The following is a 27,803-nucleotide window of genomic DNA, read 5'->3' on the forward strand; positions in this document are numbered from 1 at the left end:
GGGGAAATATGGGTGTTACAGTAGCTTTTAAGATAGGACGGCAAAATAAATAGAACATTTTTTCATTAGCAATATAAGCATTCAGAATAAACATATTGCAAAGGTCTGAATATATCACAATAAATAAGAAAAATCATCACATGCAATAAAACAATGCTTCCCCACTCAGCATGTCTACATTTTATCCACTCTAACACCATTCACGTGAAGTCTGATAAAACTGAAGTTAACGTTAACCCACCCTCTGAATAATTAGTACAAATTGAGTGTTAAAAAATATTTATTCTGAACACATGAAAAACATGTAAGCAGCTGCAGATAAAGCTTAGGTCATGTATCATAGTTCACATATCTCAATATTAAAAATTAGTATTATGCACTACCAGGGGCAGAGCTGGAAAACTATACATAATTTTGGCAAAACTATAACTTTTTTTTTTTAACAGCAAGAATAAAATTCCCATGTTGTGATTAGCAGCATCTACTACCTATATTTTATCTTGTATTATTCAAAACAGGGATGAGGGGCATCTAGAAGATTTCTTGGGTGTTATGTTGCTGTCATTGCTACACGTGGAAAATTTGTGTTAACTAGCTGCTATGATTGTTTGTCATACCTTCTCTAAGCCTATGGGCCTCAGTGAGCTTCAGGTGCTGCTTTGAATGGAATTCAAGGCACAAAATTCTGTCATTAAAACATGAAGGAGACTGTGCTAATAGCTCCTTAAGTCTAGAATCTCCTTAGTATTGATCTGGATGGCTAGACAGCAGTGTCAAGTGAATTCAGTAATCATTGTCAGTTGCAGACCATTGTTGTGATGTAATCTTATGAGTTTCCTTTAATGAAATTTTCCAAATACAGTAACACATGATAGGGCATGCTGTATTCCTCTTCTTCTGGTATTTACCGCCGCACCACGAATACAGAATATTCTCAAGAGATTGTATAGAACAATGCTTCCCTAAGTGTGGGCCAGGGCCCACTGGTGGACCCTAGGGGTGCTACAGGTGGGCGAGAGGCCTTTTACCGCATATAAAAACCTTCAATATAATTTTGAATATTTAAATCAAGTAACAAAACACAGCCAGAAGATTTAACTTACCTTTTGAAACCTTGTTTTGTCTGATGGTTTCACTGGTGCTGAATTAACTGATGATGTTCCATTAAACATTCAACTATGCTCTTTTTACTTTACTGTTAAAGGGTCTATGGAGTCATAACATATATCATAGGAGATGAATATTATCAATGAAAATAAAGGTGATTTGCAGATGCATGTTTAAACAAATTGAAGACAAGTGGCTTATTAATTGTATTTGATGACCACGCCAACACTTTCTTGTGGTGTTAATGTCTCTGAAAACAAGGCATTTGCTTTGAAATTCTCTGTTTATGAAATTGAATTAAGGGGATAAATACTTTGAGTCTCACATTATTGCTGGATAAAGGTTTTGGTGATCCCCAGTAGAGTTTCAGGTCTCTAACTGGGCCGCAGCGCACTGGTATGGGAAAGGCCGGTATAGAAGGTAACCAAGAAAATCCAATACTTAAAGCAATGCTTGGTGCAAAATGATATTAGAGTTAACTAGAAAAGCACTTGGAAAGCGCAGACCTCCGCCATTAGCCCTATCTCTCAATAGTACAGAATCCTTTAAAAAAAATCCTGGATCCAGGCGGCTATCCGGGTCACCTCCAAAATCTAATCAGTTCTTCCTTATGCCATTCCTGACATTTCCTGAAAATTTCATCAAAATCTGTCCGTGACTTTTTTGGGTTATGTTGCTACCAAACAAACAAACTAACAAATCCTGCCAATCACATAACCTCCTTGGCAGAGGTAAAAATAGACACCTTAATGCATTCTTCCTACCTTTGGTGTGTTGAAATCCTTTACTTTCATAATGAAATTTATCGATATGATCCGTCTATCAGTAAACAAATAATATGATTTGTATTGATCCATTTCTTCACTACATGGTTTGTTTTTGAGTGAAATGTCTCAACAACTAGAGAAACATATCAATAATTATGCTAGACACTTAATTTCTTGGAGTCTGGTAGTATTTTTCACCAGTTGAAGTTCTTACAAAACCATTTTGAGACAGCAAGTTTAGCCTTTGGAACGCAATAATAAGTGTTAGCTACTCAATAGCAACTGTCAGCAAGCTCATAACAGTTAGCATGCTCAATTTTAATTGTTAGCATCCTCAATAGAAATTGTTAGCATGCTCATAACTTTTTGCAATGCCGAATAGTGACTATTAGCATGCTCAAAAATAACTGTTGGGGTGCTCAATAGTAACTGTTGGCATGCTCAGTAGTAAGTGCTACCATTCTCATAACTGTTAGCATGCTCAGAATTGTCTGTTAGTGGGCTAAATGGTAACTGTTAGCATGCTAAATACTAACTGTTAGTATGCACAATAGTAACTGTTGGTATATCAGTAGTAACTGTTAGCATGCTCATAACTGTTATCATGCTAAACAGTAACTGTTAGCATGTTCAATAGTAACTGTTAGCAAGTAAAAAAAGTAACTGTTTAGCTTCCTAATAGTATTTTTTTTAACATTTTCAGTAGTTTCTGTTAGCATGCTTAATAGTATTTGTTAACATTTTCAGTAGTCTCTGTTAGCATGCTTAATAATTTTTGTTAACATTTTCAGTAGTCTCTGTTGGCATGCTTAATAGTATTTGTTAACATTTCAAGTAGTTTCTGTTAGCATGCTTACCAACAAAAATTACATGAAGAACATTAAAGTTGATAAGCAACTTTGGCTAGCTTTCTGACATACCTAAATAACATGGTTAATATAAAACCAGCCTAATAGCTCACAGGTTAAACAGAGGAAGGAAGTTAACATAATGAACATTTAATTTATTAACTGTTAGTTTTCTAATACACTTTGCTGACAAGAAAAATAAGGTTAACACTTTACCTGTCATCACAGCAGCTATTAGCATTCAAGTGTGCTCTGTTGAATATGAACCACAGGCCATATAAAACAAGTAAAAGCAGCAAACAAATAGCAGTTTGTCAGCTGTCTTTCAGAGCCAAGGCTTTCTTGTCACAGTGAGTACATACATGAGTGGTGAGTGATTCTGCTCTTCCACGCTTTAGACAGAGGCTTTTAACCTGTGCCTGCTGCTGTGTCTCTGTGAGCTTTTTAAACTTTTTTTTCCTGAATGTTTCCTACTGTCAGGACTCAAGAGCAGCTCAATATATAAACCTAGCACCGAAAGTAAGGAAATTTGTGTTGAGTAGATTATCTTTGTTGTAAATGTGCTTCTTGGCTATAAAACTTTATACCGTTGGAAAGCCTGTTTATTTCCCTTTTAAATGGTGCCACATTTATATACATTTTACAGAGCTGAGTATGTGGGTTGCACTCTTGAAAAATTAGAAAGTGCGGTTCAAATTGATGCATAAAATATTGACCTTTGACCTCCAAAATCCAACTGATTCATTCCAGGAAGCAATCTCTACATTTGAAAAATGAAGACAATACAGAAGTGCAAAAACTGCACTTCCTTGAGTGTCCAGTTGAAGCTGGCAGCAGAAGCACTGGAAGTCGCATCCACACCTCATGTTAAAATACAGGTTTTGCATAATTCAGAGCATGGCTGATATATCTGCAAACCAGTGATGTAGGGTTTGACAAGATGTTTAAGATCTGCCCCTGCTCCACCTTTCAGCCTTTCTAGGTTGTTCTAAAGTTAGTTTGAGACACCGTTTTCCATATGGCAGCTTCAGATTTAACTCAAAAGCCCCCTTTATGAATCAGATGTTTGACATTGCTCAATTTCTGTCCAATATTTTCCACAGTCTATCATTAATTTTCTAAGTACAAATGTAAGTTTTTGCCTAATTTGACAAGAGTCTCACACATTTGTGAAATGTTGTGCTCACAAGATGTAAGGTCACATGCCTTTAACCTTTTACCTCCAAAATGCTTTAAGGTTATCATAGAGCCAGAGCAAACTGGAAAACCATCCACAAAAGTGTTGTCCAGATATCCCGCTCACAGGAATGTCCTGGACAGATGCATGACCTGAAAATATACTGCCTCTGGACCTGGTCTGGCTTTGGCTATCACCAGGGGGAGACATAGAAGTACAGGGAGATTTCTTCCCTTTTTATGTCAAAGAATTCACTTGTTAAATCACAAATTTACTGTAATTAACCACATTTTTTTGGAAAGCTGTGTTTAGTTTCACAAGCCAAACCCAGGCCTGATTACTGACAGACCTGCTGAATCAAGAAATCCCTTAAATAGAACCTGTCTGACATAGTGAAGCAGGCAAACACTCTCAGAAAGTAACACATCATGTCATGATCTCAAGAAATCTAAGAACAGGAGAGAGACAAAATCATTGACACATATCAGTCTGGAAAAAGGATACAAAGCTCTTTCTACGGCTTTGGGACTCAGCAAACCAAGGTGAGGGCCATTATCCACAAATAGGGAAAACTTGGAATAGTGGTGAACCTTCCCAGGAGTGTCTGGCCTACAAAAATCACTCCAAGAGTGCATCAACAACTCATCCAGCAGGTCACAAAAGAACCCAGAACAACATCTAAGGACCTGCAAGCCTCACTTGACCCGGTTGAGGTCAGTGTTCATGATTAAACAATGAGAAAGAGACTGGGCAAAAATGGCATCCATGAGGAAAGTTCCAAGGCCAAAACCACTGCTGAGCAAAAAGAACACAAAGACTCGTTTCACATTTAACAAAAGAAAAAATCTTGATGATCCCAAAGACTTTTGAGGAAATATTCTGTGGACTGATGACACAAGAGTTGAAATTTTTGGAAGGTGTGTTCCCTTTGCATCTGGAGTAATAATTAATGCAGCATTTTATGAAAGAACATCATGCCAACAGTCAAACATGGTGGTGGGTGTGATGGTCTAGGGCTGCTTTGCTTCTTCAGGACCTGGACAACTTGCTGTAATTGATGGAAACACGAATTTTGCTTTCAAGCAGAAAATCTTACAGGAGAATGTCTGGCCATCAGTTTATATCCTTGAGCACACCAAAGTTATGCAGTAGGACATTAATCCAGAAGGCACCAACAAGTCCATCTCTGAATGGCTTAAAAAAAAAAAGAAATGAAGGTTTCGGAGTGGCTTAATAAAAGTCCGTAATTAAAACCAACCTACAGTCTATTGCATGTCCTTAACCAGGCCATATGTGCTCAAAAACCCTCTGAGGTGTCTGAATTAACATCATTCTGCAAAGAAGAGTGGATCAAAATTCCTCCACAGCAACATGAAAGACTCATAGCCAGTTATCAAATGCTTGTTTGCAGCTGTTACTACCAGGGATGGCACAAGCAATTTGATTTAGGGGTCAATTACTTTTTCACATGGAGCCAGGTAGGTTTGGATGATTTTTTTTCCTTTATTAATGAAATAATCATTGAAAAAATGCATTTTGAATTTACTTGGCTTATCTTTGTCCAATATTAAATTTTTTTTTTATCTGATACATTTACCGTATTTTCCAGACTATAAGTCACTCTAGAGTATAAGTCGCATCAGTCAAAAAATGCGTCATGAAGAGGAAGAAAACATATGTAAGTCGCACTGGACTATAAGTCGCAGGACCAGCCAAACTATGACAAAAGTGCGACTTATAGTCCAGAAATTATGGTATGTGGGACAAATGTGCAAAAAACAAGGACAAAAAGAAATCAGGAAGGGGGCAAATACTTCTTCACAGCACCGTAAATGGACTTGAGTTTATTTCAGGAGATCCAAGCGCCTTAACGTATTCAAACAGTTTTAAGGCAATGTTTTGAAGAGGAAAAGTTGACTACTTTGGATTTCTTTTTATGTCACTAAAAAAAAGACATCTTGATCTCAGTGAGACTTCCTGAATAAATAAAGATAAGAGAGAAAGTAAAACCACTTCCAAGATGCAACAGAAGTCTTTGCAAGTCTAGGTAGTGCAACTTTTGTATCCTGCTGGCAGGATTTCATTTTTATGGATGCTTTTTGTCTCACCTTTTAGGACATCAACTGAAACAAAAAAACAATGTAAGACGGTGGGTATTTAAAAGGTAATTTTGTGTCTTAAAATTCCTTGGCTCAAAAAGGACTACTTTAATGACCTCTATACCATAAATAAAATTCAGAGCTGTGTGAAATATGATTCCCATGTTATTTGTATGTATCAAGCAGCCTGCTCACCTTATCCTCTCATGTAAAATATATGTAAATATCAGCAACAAGAACAGCCATGCAGCAACAAGGTGAGATGTCAATCAATGCAGGAATAGAAAACATGGCTGTGCATTTGATAAGCTGTGTTCTCCACAGAGCTGGCTGTGTGTTGTGCCCCTGAATCCATGTGCAAATATCAAAACCATCAGCAGAACATGCTGTATGCTACATTAGACATATCACATGAAAAACCCAGCACTTTATAACTGCTGCCTCAACCGTACAGGAGAGGAATAATAAATCCACAGCAAACGTCTTACGAAGATTTAATGTACATTTATTCTTAACACGTGGAACATATAGTATAAAGATTTCATACTGAATAAATGATATTCATTAAGCCAAAAAAGGAAAAAAGAGGAATTTACATCAAGTTTTAGCTACATCATCTGAAATACAAATATGCAGAATCCGCATCACTGGAAAAAATAAACAAAATAAACAAAATTAAAACGGTTTCTTCATCAAGATCTAGTTTGTCATTTATGAAGAAGCTCAGATGGAACCGCAGACATGATTCTTGTTATACTGTCTACACCCAGACCGGAGACAAACTGAAACTTGAAGTTGTGTTTGTTGGGAGGGGGGTGGCGTTGGACAGCAGCTAAACGCCCCCCGGTGAGGCGCCTAAGTAACGGAGAGGGTGGCGTACTCGATGCGGGGAAACTTGTAATTGTCAAAGATTAAAAACGGTGAAGAGCAACAGAAGTTGAGAGAAAGAGAGAAGTGTAATGTACAACATTATATATACACTGCAGCTTGGACTGCATCTAGAGTTGAGGACCAGTCCTAAAGAGGTGACTTTTTAATATAAGGGTCAAGTCATACAATCAAGGGACAAAGAGAAGAGGTCGGGGTGTTGTAGGTTCACCATACTTTGGGGGGAAAGCCTTTTTCTCTCTTGACATTAACTAAAACTGTCTTTAAAAACTACAGTTTGCTGCCAAGCCAGCGTATCTCAGTGTGAAACAGTATTATTACAGTATGTTTACAGTTTTTAAGGTGTACAGTACAGAAAAAAGTCCTACAATCTACTGCACAGGCCTCCCATGACAGATGTCTGTTCACAGCCAATAATGTGGTTCCTGTGGGGCTGAGTATATAGCATCCAAAGTTACAGCAATTATACCACACCACAGTCTGTGAGTCTATGTAGCCTCCAAACATGAACCATAATATTGTTTAGTCCGTGCCCTCTTCCCCCGTCAAACCCCCGAGGGAGAAAGCGAGCACATGTATCCCCCAAACTCACTGTAAACGAGACAGCAACTTTGGTTACAGTTTCTTCTTTTTTTCTGGAGATTTTTTTTCCTTTTCATTAAAAAACAAGTCATTTCTGCAGGGCAGCGCACTCTGTCCTATGCCTGGGTCCCAATCTGCTCTTCTTTGTCAGTATCTCTCTGTCAGATGCTTTAAATCCACAGCTACTTCATGGTATTCCTTCCTTTAGTGAGAAGCAGGGGTAGAAAGACAGTGGAATCCGAGGTGATTTTGCATAAATTAAAAAAAAAAAAAAAAAAAAAAAAAAAAAATTAAATAAAGAAAGAAAGGACAGTCAGTTTTGCTCTTTTCACTCACACGCAACAGACTCACACACATACAAAAAAAGGAGGGCGGGGCTGTGACTGGGAACAGGAAGAGGCGGGGCTGAAACCTCCCCACGGCTGTCATGACTGGCCAATCAGAAACAGTACGTCACAGATCACTTGGGACACCATTGAGTTCATAAGTGGGGACACTGAGATGTCCAGTAGCCTCGACTCGTACAAAGTGAACTCTGAGTGGTTTTCCTCCACCTTAGCCAGGGCGTGCAGCGCACGGGCTGCTCGCCGCATCATGTCCACACTTGTGGGCTCAAACTGAGGCCCGCCCTGCATCTGTAGCAAGGAGCTCTGGCTCTGCTGGTACTGAGTGGCAGCTAGGCTGTCCTCCAGGAAGCCTAATAGGTTACCCACGCTGCCTTTCTGCACAGCAATAGCCCGCGCTGCTAAGCTATCACCCTGCGCCAAGTTAGCCAACAGGACAACAGCCATTTCCCGGCAAACGGCCACCTTTCGTTCACCAACCAGACGCACTAATGAGCCGTAAAGCTTCTCCAAGCGGCTGAACGGCGGCGTTGCCAGAATGAGGTCGACGTTGTTGTCCTGGATGCTGAGCTTGCTGAGGGTCTCAAGGACCAGTCTCTGAGGGGACAGTGAGCCGTGGGGCCCCAGTGTAGGGAAGGGGTCCAGGGCCTCCGCTGAGGGGCAGACTGCCCAGTGGAGCAGGCCGTCAAGCAGCGGCAGGCATATACTCTCCGAGTAGATGGAAAGGTCCAGCTGGCCGGAGATGTTGGCCAGAGTCACCAGGCAGTTCTCCCGTAGGACCTCCAGGCAGTCCCACCACCACTCGTCTCTCTCACAGCTTACGCCTTCATCCTCCTCCTCCTCCTTCTCGTAGGTGACGGGCGCCTGCTTGCGTTCAGGATGCCTGTGGTGGAGCAGTACCAGGCGGCCCAGGAGCAGCAGAAGACCTGGGTGTTTCGACATCTCCAAGTCATTCCCAGGAACGAAGGAGAGGCTGCGAACGATGTTGGAAACACAGATGCAGCGCCGGGCAAGCGAGTCCTGCCAGTCCGACAGAGTGCTGAGTGGCGTTTCGTCTTTGCTGTGAGGCTCATCCTCCAGAATTTTGATGTTGCGTCGGCTCTGGAGGTCAGGGTTGATGCTGAATAAGTACTTGCCATTCTCCTTCTGCTCTTCAGCGCCTCCACGGACGACCTCCTCTGTTACCGACCCTGGCCGAGCAGATAGCACATCGTCGATGGTGGCAGTGACCGGAGCACCGATGGGAAGGGGAGGTGGGGTCTTCTCTGCTGGAGGTTCAGAGGACTGCGCTGGCTGCTGCTGAGGTTTCTCCTCCCCATTAATGGATTTCTCAGAGTTCTCTGTGACAGTCTCAGTCACCTGCACCTTCTTGCGGCTCTCAGGTGGCGTCAGCGTGTGTTTCCGCTGCTTCAGAACCTCCATCCGGCTCTCAAAGTGGGTCTGGATGTGTTCAGTAGTGTCACCACCACCAATGCTCCAGTGTATCAGGCCGCTGTCGAAGCTCTGCCGCTGCCCAAGCTTGGACGAGTGGTTTGCCAGGAAAGGATTCTTCTTCCTCACAACCTTAATGGGGAGTTTATCAAACTTGCTTGCCTGTTTGGGCTTTTCAGAGTGGAGGTCCTGGGTGGCCCCTGAGGTAGAGGTATTGGGTTCCTTGATAGAAGACTCCCTGTCCTTCTCCTCTTCCTCATCCTCTGCGGTCTTGTGTTTCTGTGAGCTCTCATCCTCCTCCTTGACCTGGACCAGTGACAGGCTGTCAGGATTAGACTTCGATTCCTCTACCTCCTCATCTTCCTCATCGTCTTCGTCCAGATCCATGTCCATGCCCTCAGGCAGAGGCATGTCATCATCAGAGTCCTCAGCGGCGTTGGGATCTATGAGGGTACGTTGGCCATGGTCTCCTACTTCGTACTCCTTCAAGATGCCAAAGATCTCAATGAGGCAGCGTCTGAAGTACTCCACCACCAACTCCAGGAATCCAGGCAGCTGAGGAAACCAGAGAAGAAAGTCACCAAAACATCCTTTAGATTTTTACATCACAATAGAATTTCTATTTCTATATTTCTAGGTTTTAAGAAAACAGATGCTGGTTTGTGGATCTTACCTGGCACAGGTTAAAAGTAGAGATGCTGTTATCATCATACAGTAAAATGTTAACAGTGTCCAAGGCCCAGGTGCTTTCAGCTAGTAAACCCGACTTTAGTGACATCATGACTCTCCAAGCCTCAGGAGTACCTGGAAGAACATAAAAACAGAACTGAAGGTAAGGTTCATCAGCTGTGCTAACAGCATTTTTATGAACCCGACAGATAAATACCAATGTCATCTCCTCAAAAGAAGCAGCTTTAATGTGTTGAACGATCAAAAATTTGATTTCCAACTGCACAACCAGTAAATTTAAATGGAAAAAATCAGAATTGCTGGGCAGTCATCCTGCTTTTTCCAGCCAAGATGTGAACAGTTTGAACACGTTTCTTCTGTTTTTTTCAAACAAAGAATTGTTTTTAAAATCCTACTTATTGTCATTAAATCTATGACAGGACTAGCTCCCTCCAATATGGCTGACATGCTGACTGAATACAACAGACAAGTCCCTCAGATCATCAAATATAGGTCTCATTTCCACCGTTCCAGGCTAGGTAGGGTTTTTGTTGTGTGCAGCTGCTGTGAGTCAGCTCTGACTGACTCAAAATGAGAACATTCATATGAGGTGACTTTCCTCACAATGCTTAACCAGGCTTTGGCTTTGAAACAGAACGCTTCACTAAGAGTTAAAGTTTAGAGAACACCTTTATTAGATTGGTGCACTTTAGTTTGTGGCCTTCATCAGGGTCATCAAAAAATGCATTGTGAACATATTCAAGAGATGTGGACATAGTTATCTGCTCCGTCTTACCAACTTATGTCTATTTTGGCTGAGAGATGCATGCAGCTTGCAGAAAAAATAGGCAAATCTTCTATTCTCTAAATCCTCTGTGCGTATCAGGCCATCTAAAAGCCCTGACTTGTTAGGCCACTTTCTGTGTTTTTAGTATGAAGAGCTTTTCATCAAGTTTTACTTCTTTTTTTAGCACAATGAGTTTACACTTGTCACCTGAAATATGCTGTATACATACATTTGCCTTAACTTGACTAAGTGCTGTAGTAGATTTACTGCATCTGGTGTGCAACCTGCCTTTTCCCAGTAAAACCAGTTCTGTTTTTTCACACAATACTTTTATTCTGAAATTGTTTTCTGGGGAAGTTATTCAGTTATTGAAGGCCCTGCTAAACTTTCTGTCCATTAAAAAAAGGCATTTTTTTGTGCATACTATGTTTATAATTTAGAACATCAGGTTAACAGTAATTTTTTTCCTTGTTTAATCTTTCTGTGTTGTCTACCTCCCTCTTTGGCTTTTCTCTGAACACAGTTTGTTTTTAAAAAATAAAATTCCTAAGAACTGGGTGCTGAACCAGAATAAGTCACAGGAAAAATAGAAAAGTTGTCTAATGAAGAGCTAAGGCCCAAAACATCACATATGGGGTGATAAGCTTCCTTAAACAAGCTTCAGTGCAGCTTCTGATAGGTAAACTTGATTTTTTCACAGTTTGTTTTTACACATTTATGTTTGTTAAACACAGATTTTTAATATGAACAAGATCATTTCCTAAAGCAGAATTCCTGAAACCGGAATCACAGAGTGTAAGTTATTAAATTTTTAATTAATTGATGTACATTAATAGAATTTCAATGAAGCACACCACTTTTCAGCCTTTTCTTATAGTATTCATAAAATCAAGACATTTGAACAGTTTTTGGTTTATGAATGATGATGACAGGACTTTTTACTGAAAATGGGCTAGGTCAATGCAGCCCCAATGAAAAAGAAGGTGGACTGTTTCATTTTTAGACTGAACTTAATAGACTATGTTATGTATGTGATCTAATAAGTTTTAATCTTCGTGGACTGAACATCACGCTCTCATTTTTAAGTGTGAACTTGCACTAAAATTATTAAAAAGAACTTCATACCGATGTCTTTCATGGTGAGCCGTCTGCGGGGCTTCAGGTGGGGTTGGCTGGCTTCTACAGAGCCAGGAGGGAAGGCCACATCTCGCCTGATCATGGGTTGCTGCACGGGGGCCTGGCCGATGTGAGATGCGGGTACTGGGGGCCCGGCTTTCTGCACTTTAATGCCTGGGTGCATGTAAGGGGACTTGCTGGGTGATGTCCTGCTCTCCATGGGCCGGGGCATGGGTGCTGGGCTCGACACCTGAGGAATGTGGTTCTGGGAAGTCTGGTAGGTGGATGGCAGGGGTCTGGTCATGGGGGGTCCTGAACCTCCCGGTCCAAACGGCGGCTGTCGCTGGTTGACGTGGCCGGGCCACTGCCCCTCATGGTTCATCCGCTGGTCTGATGACATCATGTCTTCAGAACGGTTCATGCCGTGATACCCCGGGCCCTGGCCTGGTACAGGAGGTCCCTGTCGGTTGGGGTAGTTTGGGTAGCCCATCTCGTTGCGGCCCTGCCACATCGGGCCCTGGGGGCCATCAGGACCTGAAGGCAGGGAGCTGGCCATCATTTGAGGAGGCATTGGGGACTGTGAGTTGGGGCCTGCAGATGTTGGTCCTCGTTCCCGGCTGAAGGGGAAGGGGAACTGGTTCTGAGGGCCGGGTGGTCTACGGTCCCCTCCAGGATACGTGTTATACTGATTATACATGTCCTGTTGACCCTGAGGCCCAGATGCCTGGGGTCCTGGCTGCTGTTGACCACTGTAGGGGACGTTGTACATTTCTCCCTCATGGCGCTTGGCTGGAGGACCGTACCCTCCATCGACAGGACGCTTGTAGTTCTGTCAGCAAAAGACAGGCGACACAACTATTTATCAAGTATCTCTAAATGACCATTGTCAACAAGATATCATCACAGCAGAGGGGGTTTATCGTCATAAATAATTAACTGAAATATGTCTTTAATCAGGGAAATGTTAAAAAGAGAGGAATCAAGTTGTATGAGGAGAGCAGCCAAAGTTGAACAAAATGTTCTCACCGGCTGCTGCTGTGGATACATTCCTGGCTGTTGATTTGGGTACGGGCCACCAGGGGGAGCTCCTTGGCCAGGGAACTGATTGGTATAGGAGTCATGCCTGAAAACAATAACAAATGTTTATCATTGCATTTCAAATACTGTTCAACAAGAAATGTACAGGTCTGAGAATGAAACTTTCATTGCTGATATTTCAGTAGATCTTTTTAAAAGATCACACTGATCTTAATAAAGACGCTGATAATATGAGCTCTGAATGATACTGACCGTTGCTGTGGAGGAGGGCGGCTGGGTGAGTACATCCCTGTGTCGGCTCCAGAAGGCATCATGTTGGGCTGAGGGGCTCCTGGGCCCATACTGCCGTCAGGACCCATGCCAGGCTCCTGTCTGTAATCAAAAAACACCAACACTTATGAAGGAGTTGATTTAACAGGACATGTGAAGACCATTTGGAATAATACAGGTCTGATCACAATCATGGTAAAAACTTTGTCTGAGTTCAGTGATGAAAGAATACAAAACAGGAGTTGGGATTAAGATCAGGTAAAAAATATCGATAACTTTGGAAATATTATACCCATTATCGAAAAAGGATGACAACAGCTTGTCAGTTTATCTGCTGGACAAATATTTTGCCTCCTTTAGACATTTAGACACATCATCACCTTGTAAAGATCCTGATCTTATTTTTCACTATGTCTTAATCAGATACAATATTTTACACATTGGCAGATAAGAGAAAGCAGGTTGAATCAAAGTCTGACCAAGAAACACTAATTTTCAAAATGAAACTGGTCTGGCGCGCCGGTAGTCGAGTAGTTAAGGCGCATGCCATATACGCAGGCGACCCGGGTTCAAATCCGGCCCGTGGCACTACTTCCTGCATGTCTCTCCCCGCTCTCTCCCCTGTTTCCGACTCTATCCACTGTCCTATCAAATAAAGGCAAAAAAAAAAAAAAAAAAAGAAGAAACTGGTCTTTTCAATGTTTTACCAGTTAAAATGACAGGGTCGGTTCAGTTTGAAAAAAAGGAAACTTCTTAGCATTTTGCTTCAAATAGAACCCTTTCTGAATAACGAACATTGAAGGAATCCTTCCCTAAAACACAAGCTTTATAGAAGCTCAGCCTACCATTAAAGGGAAAGTTGAGCTAATGGTGACTGGTGTTGAATCTTCATAATAATATATCAAAGACTGCCACTCTCTGTATAATGTCTTGAGATAACTTTGGTTATGAATTGGCACTATACAAATAAAGACTGATTGATTGTGAACAGTATAGAAAACATTTGTGATCATACTTTCATCATCCAGCTTGACTTTCTTCCCTTAAATATAAGTTTAATGTAATCTAGATGAAAACACTGCCGAATAATCTGAAATAAAGCTGCATTTTACCTTCGTTCATATCCGTAAGGGTACTGTTGCCTCTGGCCCATCTGCATGTTGCCCATTGGCCCCGGTGGGCCCCTGTTATACTGCTCTCCCATCCCACTGTTGGGGCCCGGCTGCATGAACTGCTCTCCAGCTTTAAAAGAAACACAGTGATCAGTCTTCACTCTAACCAAACAACCACTACATCTGAAATAACATTTTTTCTAACACTCACCTTTCCTCATACCACCGAAAGGGTCCTTATTGGACTCATAGGGACCCATTCGACCCATCATCTCTGGGCCGCCCATCCCAGGCTGGTAGCCTTGTGAGTTGGGAGTCATGGCGTTCCTTCTAGAAAATGCAGGGTCACCGCCATCAGCAAAGGGGTCCTGCAGGTTAACGCTACTCCTGTAGGAGGGCAGAGACTTCTTAGTTAAAAAGAGTGCTTGATGGATGCTTGATATTATGTTTCATACTTTCCATTATGTATCAGCAATACACAGGAGTCAGACATGAGCCCACTCCCAATTTCTAAGAGCAATCCAAGAGGGAACCTCTGACCTAAACAAGGCTGGCTCTGCCCCTTTCTGGCTGATAACGCACCATCAGAAATAATGGCGGTAAATAGGAAAGATGGAAACCCAACAGTTTAATGGTTATTAGGGGCCCAAATCTAGTGGCCAGTGAGTTAAATACAAAAATACATTTTCTGTACAGGGATCAACATCGTAACATTGCAAAATAAATGAAGTTATGTGGATGATCAAGCCCATCTTGTGACTGAAAATGTCATTAACTGACATCAAATACCTTATATGTCTATTCTAACCATGTTAGATGAGTTGGATTTTAACTTTAAAACACAGTTAATACATTAGTAAATGAATGACAAGCAGGCGGACTACAAGTCCTGCTGACAGAGTGATTGCTGGCTTTAAGTCAGTAGGATTACAACACCAGTCCCACATTTGACGACTACAGAGCTCTTCATTTAAATTTTGTTGCCGTTTATGGGTAAAAAACAAGTAGTTTTGCATTTTTTAAATGTTTTTGAAGCAAAACATAAAATATAGTTTATCACACACACTTAACGCCCTTGAGGTGTTTCAACAGAGCTCTTTCAGTCACAGGGGTGATCCCTTGCAAAGTGCAGGACTGAATGCTGCCAGAAGTCTTCGCCTGCCAGCAGCCATCAGACTCTTCAGTGTTCAATAAATTTATTTGTCTTTTATGAGCCTATTTATTTTAATATATGCTTCTAGTGCTTCTAAGGCTTGTTTTTGATAGTTTTAACTTTGCTTTTTTAACTATATCTTAATTTTACCTTCAGATAATGATCAAACATGTATCTTATATACTTCGTCTGGTCAGCTGTGTTCTTGTCAGGTGTTTGTCCTTGCTACATGTGAGTTTTCTGTAAGTTGTGTTACTTTTATGTGAAACTACAGATGAAAATCAGCGACTCAATGGTGCATCTACATTTTCATTTTTATTTTGAATGATCGTCTTTGCAGACTGTCCCTCGATAAGTAAACTAAACAGCACTTTCTGCACACTATGTTGCACTTATTGTCTGCATGTTTTTGCACTCTTGGATTTTTATTATGTGGCATATATAGATATGTATATATCCAATAGCCTTTTTAATTCTACTAAGGTAAAATTCTTAGTATTACATGGTTAAAACCTGTTTAGGGAGCTCATGCTTGTGCTCACTTATGTGTGTTTTCTGTGATGTTGGGCTGTCTGAATGCTTGCTGATACAAGAAAGACATTAAAGGATTAATAAAGTATCTATCTATAAAATGAAAAGCCACTGAGTGTAACTGCACTGGTACTTGGGCTGGGTACTGTTTGTATTTTTTTTTTCCAATACCAGTGCTAAATTGATACTGTTTAGATGGTGCCTTTATCGATACTTTTGCAAGAAAAAAGTGTGCTACTTTGGTGGATGAAGAACTTCTTCATGTAAAAGGTTTGAACAAAGTTCATAAGATGTTGCGTCAGAAACCAAAAGTAGGAAGACACGAACAGAGCAGAGACATTTCTCTGGACAGGAAATGATCGAGAGAGGTCCATGATCCACTGAAATAAAACAAGTTCATATAAAACAAATAACATACTTCAAATTGAGTGGCAGGGGGTTGCATCGAATTGGCCAGGGTACTGAAATGAAAACTGAAATCTGTGATGTAATTTGGTATGGTTTTACTGGTACCAGATTTCAATACCCAACCACTGTTTTCTAATCTACTGCATTCAGTCTTGAGTTTTGTTTTCACCCAAATGGGGCTACAGTTACTCTGGAGAGTTGGTGGTGACTTTGGACTACTCTTATCAATACACCCCTTGTCCCTACCACTTAGCCCCACCCCCATATTTTGCACGTTTAGACCTAGGAGTAGGGTGTCCTGACTCTTATTAGAATGGAGGGGTAGAGTGAAGTGCAAGGGTTGCATAGCCCTTCAAACAGATTCTCCACACAATCTAGAAATACCTACTTATGTGTTGTCAATGCAGTTAAAACCTAAAAGTAGGAAAGCTAAGACCTTATAGTCATGCATTTCAGACATTTTAAAAGCCTTAGTTTTTGCTAAATTGATTTATCAACTTTTAATATTTTTTAAAGACCCTGCAGACACCCTGAAAAAATCAATACGATTGAATGTTGTTCCAATGCATTATGGTCCTTTTGAATTTAAACAAGCATTTTTAAATGACTTAAATATAAATGTCTGGTAATGTATCCACGTCCATTTACATTTATGCTATCGATCACTATGGATGGAGAATCAGGATAATGAAGGGTTGTCCCATTTCGTAAGGGAAGATTTTTCTTTGTCTCAAGGGGCCAGGGGGAACTTGAAGGAAAGAGTAGGGGTAAAACTTAGAAATGGATCTGAGCTCATGTTTTAAAGCTTTTGTTAAGATCTTTTTTAAGGTCTTCCAGCAACTAACTATATATTTGCTATCTGTTTGTTTACAGTCAAATACAACCCTTAAAAAACATAAATGAATCTATTTTTAATTCTTTATTATTATACTCCTCTTTCACACTTATTTACCAGCTGGTTGTTTGTTTATATATGCTGTGCTGCATTCAGGCAGATGGCGGATGGACAACACCTTCTGAACAGCAAAAGAAAACATAGTCGGACTAAATGGCAGGACTGAAAACAAAACATGCATGACCATATGTTGCAATTATTGTTTTGTTTTGTTAATAAGGACTGGAATAAAATATACACAATGAGATATTTGTGCCTTTTGTTTCATGCAATCTTTCTAGGAAGCCCCTTAGCTTTGAAAAAAGCTTTAGATTTGATTGCAAACTTCAGTTTTTCTCCTCAAAGCATTAAGTTATTTATTTACCTACACCATGCAGAATGAAAGGAGGGCTGCACTTGGTGTTTACTTTGAAACCACTGTAGGCCACAGCATCAAAATTATGAGCAAATTTTTGTCCACATTGCTGCATTTTCTCCTTCTGTATGTGGGAAACATGAAATCTGTCCTAAATTCTGTCATATTTATTGGATGTAGCTATATTTTATAACTCTGCAAAGCAATTTCATCCACCACAATGGATGCTGGTATGCACTACCATGCTCTCCTTTATTCACTGACCTGCTCTCTGCCAATAAATGATATCCTGTTTCCTGTCTACCATCTGCCTGAATCCATATGAATGCAGCAATAACATGACCTGCTATTACATAACAAAAGCAATATTTGTTGTATTTATGTCCATTTCCGTTATCACGGATATGCATTGCCATGAGGATCACTTTCATTTCATTGTGATGACTCCTGATGTTGTTAACAACACAGAACTCATAGCTTCAAACTCGTACCTGACACCGGGCATTGGAGGCATTTGCGTGTGCGGGGTGGAGGCTGGGGTAGGGGGCTTCAGGTCTCCCCCCTCTGCCATGGAACTACTGGTAGACTGAGGAGTCTGGGGTCCTTGCAGGGATCCAGAACCAGCTGCAAAACAAAGATACACATTCTCAATGAGTGCTGGGAAACAACGATAGAGACCTCAGGTTTGTAAACTTTAAAGATTCTTGCTGATTCAGGGCACATCCTCTGCTTTACTCTTCTCTCCAGGAATGAAAGTTGATGTCTGATAGCGAGGCAGGAGAGTCTTATGGTGAGGCTGAGCACTGCTGGGGGCCGTTCAGGAACACACGCTGCTCTCGGCAATCCTAAATCCCATTAAGAAATTCCTGAGTGCTGAGCAGAGAAACTCGGTTTGTGTCAAGCTGACTCGCTTTTTGAGTGCACAGCCAGCAAAAAAAATGTTGAATCCTCCAGCTCATCACAGCATGCCAACAACCCCCGCCCCATCACCCTCCTCTTCACCTACTGCCGGTTGTCTTGAAGTCACCAAGAAAACAAAGATCTAAACCTGTGGTACTAGAGCATACCCTACTTAGGAGCCACAGTGAGCCACGATCAAAAAATGCCTGATTCTCTCTGGAAACAATTTACACTTGAGAAAAAGTGTAATAGTTAGGATACATTTAGGAAGAAATGGCATGATGTGTGGTGCAATTAGGGATAGGGATCCTTGATTTTATCAACAGAGATCTCCTTATTGATACTCCTTAATGATCCAAGAACTTATCAATACCCCTATTGGGTCTTGTCTATTGTTTAGTGGAAAGACAAGATGTCAGTACACTTTAATAGAACTGAGATGAGTTTATATTTAGACTAAGACAGATTATAATTCCAACCATAACACGTATTTTAAAAAGCTGAATTTCTCATCCTAATGACTGGATTTTTTTCAAGTTTCTCACCAGGAACTACGCTTTCTTTTACTTGACATTACATTTAAACATACCATGAAGATGTTTTGTCTACATTAGCTTCAGTCATTTTACTGAGCTAACCTTGAACACATCTAATATTACCAAATGTCACCTTTTTTAGTAGCTTACTAGCTTTTATCCCTGTTATTTCAATATGGTTTCTAACTTTGGATTATTTTTTTTAAAGACAAGGCTTAATACAAAGTTTGGAGGTCCTTATCACTGCTGCTTTGACTGAAGGAAGAGAAGAACTTTCCCCCTGCAGCAGCCAACATCATGTAGCAGCCAGAGTTGAGAGATTTTTTTAATCCAAAGATGGTCAAAGGAACAATTTCAGTTTAAGTTTATGCACAATGCTGATCTGCTTAGAGGCAAGAACTGACATAAATTTACGAAGCAGTGATTTGATTTAAATTACTGGTTCTCAACTACAAGCTTCAAGACCCAACACCACTTTCTTAATGAGAAACTGCAACCAAAATTTCTAACCACTCATACTTATTGCAAGAAAGACATTGCAGTACTTTAGTTACAACAACAAAACAACAAACAAAAAGCTCAGGCAAAAAGTGTCATGTAAACATTAATATGAACATCATTAAAAAAAAATCACAAATTAAACTGCAGATTGCAGAAACAATAAAAAATAAGTATGCGGTCTTACCACTCAATGCTTCAATAATTCAAACCAGTTTTATTTCCAAGGCAGACCTCATATCAAGACAAAATTTCAAGTCACAGCATATTCATATCCACACAAAATAACCTCTTTGTCAAATGTTATAGTATACAAATCTTGGACCAAAGGGGGGAAAACTGGGCTTGATTAACGTTATTGACGACATTTTGCATCTCCTCCTTCTTTAGTCCATGAAGCCTTTGTGAGGAGAGGCAAAATATCTTCCAGAAACTCAGTAAAGTCCAGCTCACCCCCGGACCAAGAATTGAATAACCATGATCTTGTTACAATATAGTTTGTTGTTAGTCTCTCAGAAGTAAAAACAGGCAGTTGTTTAAAACAAAAATTTGCAGAAAACTGCGTCTAAAAACTGTGGAACAGTTTCAGAAAAAATGTTTCTCAATGTAAACTTGCAAAGACTTTGAATATCCCACGATCTATAGTAATTAATATCATTAGAAGATTCAGAGAATCTAGAGAAACTCTGTGTGCAGGGACAAGGCTAAAGGTCAATTTTGGATGCTTGTGATCTTCAGGCCCTCATGCAGCATTGCATTAAAAACAGGCTTCATTTCTGTACTAGAAATCACTGCATGGGCTCAGGAACACTTCCAGAAACCATCGTCTGTCAACACAGTTGACCCTACCATCCACAAATGCAAGTTAAAGCTTCATCATGCAATGAAGAAGCCACATGTGACCATGATGAAGAAACAACACCGTCTTCTCTGGGCTAAGCTCACTGAAAATGGATTGAGGCAAAATGGAAAACTGTTCTGTGGTCAGATAATTCAATATTTGAAAATCTTTTTGGAATCCATGGATTCCAAGTCCCATGGACTTAAGAAGAGAGAGACCATCCAGCTTGTTAGCAGCACACAGTTCAAAAGCCTGCATTACTGATGGTATGGGGTTGCATTAGTGCCTATGGCATGGGCAGCTTACACATCTGGAAAGGCACTATCAATGCTGAAAAATATATAGAGGCTTTAGAGCAACATATGCTCCCATCCAGACATCGTCATATTTCAACAAGACAATGCTAAACCACATATCACAACCATCACAACAGCATGACTTAGCAGTAGAAGAGTCTGGGTGCTGAACTGACCTGCCTGCAGCCCAGACCTTTTAACAATAGAAAACCTTTGGCACACCATAGAATGAAAAATCCAGCAAAGAAGACCCAGGACTGTTGAGCAGTTAGAATCCTGTGTCACACAACAATCAGACAACATGCTTCTCCCAAAACTACATAAACTGTTCTCCTCATCCAAACAGCATCTTTTTTTGTGATTATTTTGACTAGTATTTCAAATTTAATATAAATAGTTGTATTGAAGGGGAAGATCTTTGTCATTCTCTCTTTGATCAAAAAAATACAAAATAAGTAAATTGTCCTTTAAATTTTTGCATGATGTGTAGAGTATAACATCTCTGCTGCAAAAATTTCTTTTAAACTAGTACTTGGGCAAATTTCAGGTTAAATAAATACTGCACCTTCTGGGATTTAAAAACTGCAGTTGGCCATAGTGTGATTTAGCCTAAATTCAAAGTCACATAAATCACCTTTCCTCCCCATTCTGATGCTCTGTTTGAGCTTCAGCAGACCATCTTCACCATGTCTACATGCATAAATGCACATGTTGTTGCCATGCGATTGGCTGACTAAATATCTGCATCAATGAGCAGTGAAACAGACATATCTAATAAAGTCAGGGTATGTATCTAGTCTGTTTAAATAAACCATGTAAGATCAACAAGTAGAGAAGAGCTTCAGCTGTGGGCTGCGGATGTAAACTCTGACTGTGACAGATTACAGCCTGACCTGCAGAGACAAGAGCCTGCAAAACGTGTGAGTGTGCACAAGCATGAGTGATTGTTTGTGTTGTGAGTGTGTATGTGTGCAATAGGCAGCGCTCATCCTTAACTTCAGCTCAGGACTTCTTACTATTAGCACGCCAGTCTGATGACTCACAGGTTCCCATTCATTAAACTGGCACACACACAAAACAGCAGGGTCACTGGCAGGTCACAGTTATTCACATTTTCTCACATCACCCTCTCGCCTCTCTCGCTCTCTTTCTCTCTCACATTAACCGACTCCCCCTCCCCCCTTCCTCCTCCCTCTGGGCAGGGATTTCCCTCCACAGAAGATGAAGGGAGGAAAGGGGAGGGGCGGGGGGATATCTCGTGAGGATGGGAAAAAAAAAAAAATAGAAATAGAGTCAGACTTTTACGCACACATCGAAGCCCCCCCCTCCCCATTCATCATTTCTGGCTCAGCACTAATCTCCAGGGAGTGTTTCTGCCTCTGCAGCCCTGGGCCAGGCACCAGGCAGCGAGGACACATCACTGACGGGGCATCGCTATCGCCAAATCACCTCCCACCCCACACCGCCACAGCTCCCCCCCCTCTTCCTCAGCTATTCCTTCGTACTAACTAGAGAGCTAATGCCAGCTGACAAGCACCCTGATGTCTCCTGTAACAACACCCCGATGCTGACTCACTGCCCCGTGTCTGACAGCCTGGGTCTTGGCCAGAATGGAGCAACACGTGGTCGGGCTCCTGGTGCGGCTGCTCCTGGCAGCTAAAACCAGAGTGCCTCCAAAACAAACAGCTTCCAGGCGGCGCATCGTCCTTATAAGCCCCCCCCCCCCCCCCGTGAACCTCTGACTGCCTGCCAGTTCACACACTGACTTTTACCCAACATTCAGAGTTCATTCAAAGATTTGGCATGCTGTCGTTCACAGATAAACCAACCGAGGGGGAGTCTTTCGTCACGTCCTGTGCAAATGCCAAAGTGTTCTCTGGAGGGATGTGTTTGTGGAAATGTCCAGAGGATGATCCAGTGCACTTCTGTGACTTACAGCTACAACATTGTCATTTACAGCTCCTTCAATATACGCCAAAATAGTTCTGATTTATAGAGGATGGCAGCCTCACGCAGGAGATAAACAGTTTTAAGATCGGCTTTTAACGCTGCTATTAATAGGACACAATAAAATTCAGCTCTTTACAGGGCAAATGATGTGAGACAGATAGAAAAGGAGATGTGATGAATTTCAAGGAAACAACATTGCACCCAAAGGAGAAGGGGAAAAAAATAAATATGCTTTCACTGATTCAATATTAGACTGATTTAAAGCAGCTACAAGGAGCTTTTATGTAGTGTTGACTTATGTAGAAAACTTTGGCTGCTCTCATAGACAGAAGCAGTATGTTCATTTCATTAAGATCTTGATCATAAAGCCAGTGAAATTAAATTGTCTCAATACACCTCTTTAAAAGATGCATTCTTGTAATCATGTATCTGTAAGTAGTTTTGTTATACAGGCTTGCATCACCCTCTCAGAAATTTTGGGACCCAATCAAAGTAAATTAATACCTTTTTGTGTAGCATTGGCATTTCTCAGATTCTCAATGAGTTCAATTCACTTTGCCTTAGGTTTAAATGTGATTTTGCGTATCTTGCAAGTTTCCTAACAATTGTTCGTTGCCCCTCCTATCCAGTCCTTGTTACATGCAGCTTGAAGCTTGACTTTCCACAGCTCAAACTTCTCTTTCAGTGTCATACCCAGCCAAAACATGAATTGTCACGTGAACAAGTACACAAAAAAGACAAAAATCAAGACAAACCACACGGCCAACTATAAAATGTGGCTTTGAAAGTGTATTCACACATGTTGGTCAAATCTAAGACCTCTCACAAGAGGAAAAAAAAAAAGGCTTTTTAAACATTTTAAATAGGGATGCACAATATTATCTGCATATCTGCAGATTAGAGCTCAAAAAATTATATATTAGTATCGGTAGATATGAACATTTCTGGTGATATTATAGCTGATCTTGATGAGTCAAAATAATCACAATAAGATGTTTTATCAAGATTTTTCAGCCTTAGTTTAATCTAAGATTGTTTTGGTTATAATAAAAATGTGAGCAGGTTGAAAAATGAACAAGGGACTTGAAAAATAATTGCAAATTATTACTTTTGCAATTTTGAGGAAAAATTACTTTTGGGAAAAAATACTTTCACTGATTTAAAATAAATTCATGAAAATACTGTCCCACCTTATATGCACAGTATAGAAATGCCATGGATTACAGGCCATGTCCACACAGAGATAAAAACAATATATTTCTGTTTTGTTTACAGAAGTTTTCCATAAACATGGCATCGTATCAAGAAATGTCTGCATCAGCACAAAACCATTCAAAATGACTGAAAACATCATAGTTGATATGTCAGGCATGTAGGTGGCGCTGTAATGCTGCCATGGAAATGCACCAGAAACAGAGAAGAAAATTATGGATTTGTCAAAACTATTCTCTAACCCAAAACTTTCTCCTGGCTGCCCTTCTGGTTGCACTCCACGGTGGATCTAAGAACATGTGGTGTATGCTGTTCTCCATGACCATTTGTTGATCGCGGCTGTAGTAGAGGAGCAGAAAATTTGGCTGTCAGACCCTTAAACAGGTGGCCTATACAGATTTGTTTACCATAGGACTTGATTTCAAAAAGTAGTGCTTTCGGTTCTGTGTTGATAAAACACCAACACAATGAAATACTTATGCAGATACTTCTAAACTTTCCTCTGTGGGGACGGCCATTTAAATGTCCAACAGACTAACATTTTAGTCCTCTTTTAGTCTCCTTAATGAAAAACTAAGCTTAATTTTTGTCAGTTTTTAATCACTTATCCTTAGCTAGTCTTGCTCATGGAAAATAGTTAGTTGAGCAACATTTTTAGCCATAGTTTTAGTAAATAAATTAACACTGGGCTGTAGGAATATAGAGCTTGATAATGAGGCCTTATTAAAGTTACGTCATGAACCAGGTGTTTCACTGTTTTCTGTGACCTACAAGAACTGCACACAGCAATGTTTCCAACAGAGTTGGACATACTACAAACTTAACTACTAGAAATAGAAAAATTAAGGATCAGTTTTCCAACCAAGGCCAACTGGTTTGCAGTAGCACTAACCCAATTTTCAGTGTCCTTTAAGGGCTCATGTCCACAGTTGCTATTTTTCCTGCTGGCTCAGTTCATTCAGTTTCAATACAAAGCCAGTGTGCTACTGCACTTTCAGCGCTCAGTGCTCCAACTGTAAAAAAAAGCCTTTGGCATTCAGCCTTTTTAATCGTGGCACCCTCAGTTGAAATCAGTTCAACTTTTGGTATAACACTGTACTTGCCAATGTCACTTCTCCCTTGCTGGCCAATCAAAATAAAGAAGGGGTGGGACTATGATGATCCAAGCTCTGACAACAGCAACAATTGAGGAGAAACCAATCCAACTCATCTTCCCATGGGTAAAGTTTACAGGTCTGCCATTTACTTCTAAATTGTAACTTTGCTTAAAATGCCCATCCCTAGGGCACTATGATTGCAGAATTTACCCCCAACCTGAAAGCATTTTGTCTCATGCCATTTCCTGTCTCTCTTCAGCTGTGCCAAACAGGCCTGAAAACTAATCTTAAAAAATATAGATCTTCTATTGATTTGTCTACACTCACTGAAAACTGAAATGTAAAAACAGGCACTTCTGATCCTTGAGCAGCAAATTGCTTGGTCAGAATCTGACATGAAAACAAAAAACAAACAGGCGTTAAAAATAACTGAACAGACCTCTCACTAATGGTGTGGTTTGCCTTTGCAGGACAGAGATCACGGGTCTAGATTTGCAACAGTTTTTAAGCGGTTAAAATCTCCACATAGCAGGTCAAACTCAGAAGGGAAACTGGGAAGTGAGCAGAGGAGTTAAAGAAGGAAGCCAGAGCTCACCTGGGCTGGGAGGCTGGATCTTGGGCTGGGTCTTTTTGGTGTCTGTATTGAAGAAGTCTGGGGGTGGGTCCTCGCCACGCTCGATCTTGCACTCGAAGGCGTACAAACACTGGATGTACTGCTTCTTGAGCGAACTGGCCGCACTGCTCGACGTGCCCACGTTCAGGTTAGTGGCCAGCTCCCTCCACTTCTTGTTCTTGTTCACCTGGTGGGCGACAGAGGGAGGAGGAGGCTTACAAAGCTGCACACAGCAAACAGCCTGATAGGAATGACACAGCTATCTTATTTAATCACAAATAAATCAAGGATGCATACCTGTGTGAGGCCACCGATCTCTTTGACAGACACGTAGAGCCTGAAGAGATCGAGAGGTTTGCGACCCACCGCGGGCAGGTTGTTCATGCCCATGGCCTTTTCCTCAGCGAAGGCCAGGAATCGATCCACCCACATCTTCCTCTCTGGCTCTGGGCCGAGCTCGTACAGACGAGTGATCTTCTCGTTGGTGATGGTGGAAGAACTTGACTTCTACAGGACAGAAGATCAGGGGATATTATGAGATGGAGAAAATCTAAAACAAGCAGTAAGAATGTCAAAATTATTTTAGTCCTGAACAGTGATGTAAATCACACTCTTAGAACTGTGACAGCTCCATAATGTGCTTCACACAGATGTTAAGTTTTTCTTTTCATCACAATATGTTTGCACACTTACAGGACTTGATTACTAGATAACTATATAAAATACATGGTGCATTGGTACATAAGAGGCATTCTGGTTTGTGGCATCTTGCAGAGCAAAAAGTGGTTTAAACTGTTTTTCTCTGTGGTGATTCTATTACAGAGAGCCACAACATGCATTTTTGGCAGAATGTGTTTTTACCACAAGGAGTTTGTAATCCTAGCAGTGCATAGTTAAGCTCTCAGATAACAGTGATAGATGTGAAGTACGACCCCTAAGCCTGTGAGTTGCATAGTCCACCTCTACTGGTAACTTCCTGTCTTTAGACCAACAGTCTTTTCAATCATACAGCACTCCAAAATGTTAATTTACTTAACACTTAACATTCACTTAACCACTGTTTTCTTAAAAGTAAAGATTACAATCTAATAATGGAGAAAAGCTGTTCAAAAGCTGCACTGTCAAACTAGTCTGCTTGGCTATCTATACCAGAGTAGTGAACAGAGTTGCAGCACAGTTTGACATCAAATTTAAGACTTTTTAAGATCCAAAAAACAAACAAAAAATGAATATCATTCTCATACTGTGAAGCTACGTAAACTTTTAAACTTTCATTCGGGACAAAATGGCTTTCATACAAAGTGTTTGAGGATTAAAGGTTTTGCACGTTAGACATAAGACATTTTAAGGATCTGCAAGAACCCTGAGTGAAGCAACTGTATGTAAGACATTATGAATGAGAGTGAATTTTCAATCATGTCAAGTGGCACACAACTTATAATGCTGGTACTGTAGCTTCATAGGCCGTCATGTCAGCGCACATCTCAGCATTTTGTACTAATATATTGGTTGCACCAGTGAAGAAGATGTAAACTGAACTTTTCAGGTGATAAAAAGGTAATCTATGCTATTATTTTAATCATTGTGTCACGCCTGGGCTTTTTATCTTAAAAAGCTTGTAAAACATCAACCCTGTGGTGAACAGTCAAGCTCTAAACATCCTTTTTCTTTAGGACAATCTAGGCTTTACCACTGCGTGCTGCAGTAATGTCACTTAAATTTTTAAAAAGTTATGGAACTATAAAGACTAAAGAAAAAACTAAACGGGAATTAAAACCCAAAGATTTTTATGTATTTCACACAACTAAAATTCATGACTTGGGTTTGTTGGCACAGACCTGTGTTCCCATCTCTTTAAGAACAAAGAATTTTAAAAATTGATCATTCTGTGGCAAAATGTTTTCAAAATATTCACATTTTTACAAAAAAGTCCTTGTGCTTTTTGGAATTTAAGTCATTATTCAAAGCATTTCCTGTCTGTAGGCAGTCACAACACAGCCTCTCTGTGTCAGTTTCTCTCCATTATAAGAAAAGTGTTTGCATATACAAAAAAGCACAAGTATGCAGGTTGGTTTCTTAAGAAAGGGCTCAAAATGGCACAAAAAAATTCTTCAAGAGTACAAATGTAACCAGCTGTAGTTAAGATCTATAATTCTGGTCCTTAGAGCAATTTTAAAATTCAAGAACAGAGGCTTGAAAAAATAATTAACTCCAGTTGAGGTAGGCCCATTAATTGTGCTTGCACTGATTGACAATATGGATAATTAGGTCTAGTGTGCAAAT

At 40.5% G+C, this 27,803-nt stretch overlaps 1 protein-coding gene across 1 annotated transcript in view; it reads right to left on the minus strand.

Moving 5' to 3' along the window:
* Nucleotides 1–6,475: 6,475 nt before the first annotated feature.
* Nucleotides 6,476–27,803, minus strand: part of arid1ab (AT rich interactive domain 1Ab (SWI-like)) — a 118,967-nt gene continuing 97,639 nt past the window's right edge. The window contains exons 11-20 of the mRNA XM_041808332.1: nt 25,818–26,027; nt 25,503–25,707; nt 18,069–18,201; nt 14,447–14,622; nt 14,236–14,365; nt 13,106–13,225; nt 12,842–12,938; nt 11,825–12,644; nt 9,917–10,047; nt 6,476–9,798 (exon numbers count right to left, since the gene is read on the minus strand). Coding sequence (XP_041664266.1) covers nt 7,894–9,798; nt 9,917–10,047; nt 11,825–12,644; nt 12,842–12,938; nt 13,106–13,225; nt 14,236–14,365; nt 14,447–14,622; nt 18,069–18,201; nt 25,503–25,707; nt 25,818–26,027 — 3,927 coding nt within the window. The 3' untranslated portion in view covers nt 6,476–7,893. The remainder of the gene's footprint in view (nt 9,799–9,916; nt 10,048–11,824; nt 12,645–12,841; nt 12,939–13,105; nt 13,226–14,235; nt 14,366–14,446; nt 14,623–18,068; nt 18,202–25,502; nt 25,708–25,817; nt 26,028–27,803) is intronic.

Source organism: Cheilinus undulatus, linkage group 16 (genome assembly GCF_018320785.1).
Source record: "Cheilinus undulatus linkage group 16, ASM1832078v1, whole genome shotgun sequence".
Classification (NCBI taxonomy): domain Eukaryota; kingdom Metazoa; phylum Chordata; class Actinopteri; order Labriformes; family Labridae; genus Cheilinus; species Cheilinus undulatus.